Genomic DNA, 1,635 nt, shown 5'->3' with positions numbered 1-1,635 from the left:
ATTTAGTTTTAATTTGTAGAAATTTTAGTACTTCAACTTAACCTTGTATATTTTAATTAGTTTTCAAGGCAACAGTTTTTTCATCTAATCTTTATATATGTTTTTTTATTTCAACTTTATTTCAGATACTAAAAATGATTTTCAATAGTTTTAATTTTAGTTAACAATAACAAAACCAATAACTCACCAAAATGGTCCTGATTAATGGACAGTGTTGGTATTCTGTATTATTTAATCGGAATAAATAAAACACTAAAAACTAAAATTAATTTTTAAAGTAAATTTAGGCATCACAACATTATAATGTACAGTACGAAAATGGATGTTCATTTACTAAAGATTATATTTAACAGTCTTAATAAACTATTATTGAGTGTTAAATGACAGAAACGGTAATCTATATATAAAAATTGGGGAAATGAGCATGCACAATGCATATGCAGATGTCAGTATTTTTAGAAATCAGTCAATAACTGTTGAAACTAATATGTTGTGCATCTGTAGCAGAAGTAATAAGAATAATATGGTTCTGTGTTCAGTACTGCCTCTGTCTGTTTGTCTGAAGCCCTGTTTGTCTTATTCATTTAGTATATGTGTATTTGATGTGAATGCATCCATTTGATATGTTCTCTAGATAGCAGATCAGATGTTCTTCCACACTGATTATCGGCCGCTTATCCGTGACGCCCATAACTTCGTACTGGACGAACAGACCCAGCAGGCACCTCACCTCATGCCCCCGCCATTCCTGGTGGATGTTGATGGCAATCCTCACCCTCCACGCTACCAGAAACTGGTTCCGGGCAGAGAGAACTGCAGAGAGGAACAGCTCATACCCCAGATGGGGCTCACATCATCAGGTAAGAAACGCAAACAGACAGTGTCTCTTTGATCCCTTTCTGTGTTTTTATTACTTAAGTAATTATTGGCTATTTGTTCATACAAATATACATCTGCAGTCTGTCACTGAACACTAATAAAGTGTTCAAATGTCTCTGTATTTGTTTCTTATATCCTCACTCAGGGCTGAATCAGGTGGTTAGTCAGCAGGCTGCAGAAGGCTCTAGTCCTCTTGATAGTATGATCCAGAGACTACAGCAAGAGCAGGACCAGAGACTGGGTTCTGACAGCAGAGCCAACAGAGGTAATGCACACATTTTTTGTAAAGTAGTGTAGTGATACAATACTGAAATATTTGATACCAATCAATAACGGTGAAATTTCATGATTCTTGATGCCAATTTATTTTTCACATTTATTAAATTACTTATATAATTAAAAGTACTTTATATAATAATTATACATTTATAATAAATCAGAACAATTGTGTTAAAAATGATTATAGTATTTTTATATATGCTATTTTAATTTGAGTTTTTCATCTAATATTTATATTTTATTTAAAGTTTTATTTCAATATCAATTTTGTATTAATTTTAGTTTTAGTCAACAATAACACCGAATAAGACTAATTAAAAGTAAATTAAAAAAATACCAAAAGTAATCAAATGTAAACTAAAAATTGTTGCAGTATATTATAAAAAAAACTAAAACAATAAACAGCTAATTTAAAAAAAAGAAAAGAAACTCACGGTAACACTTTCTATGAAGCCCGTATTTATAATACATTATAAG

At 30.9% G+C, this 1,635-nt stretch overlaps 1 protein-coding gene across 1 annotated transcript; it reads left to right on the top strand.

The window, feature by feature from the left end:
- Positions 1-523: 523 nt before the first annotated feature.
- Positions 524-1,144, top strand: LOC107577621 (PH-interacting protein-like; the record flags this gene model as incomplete). Its single annotated transcript, XM_016263678.1, has 3 exons — positions 524-538; positions 635-860; positions 1,025-1,144. Coding segments are annotated over exons 1-3 (361 nt in total), but the record flags the coding sequence as incomplete, so codon positions are not given.
- Between the last annotated feature and the right edge of the window lie 491 nt (positions 1,145-1,635).

The sequence above is a fragment of the Sinocyclocheilus grahami genome, unplaced genomic scaffold, assembly GCF_001515645.1.
Source record: "Sinocyclocheilus grahami isolate Dianchi unplaced genomic scaffold, SAMN03320097.WGS_v1.1 scaffold6616.1, whole genome shotgun sequence".
NCBI classification, from domain to species: Eukaryota; Metazoa; Chordata; class Actinopteri; order Cypriniformes; family Cyprinidae; genus Sinocyclocheilus; species Sinocyclocheilus grahami.
The sequence above is the reverse complement of the archived record's forward strand: the minus strand, read 5'-3'. Positions and strand labels throughout refer to the sequence as shown.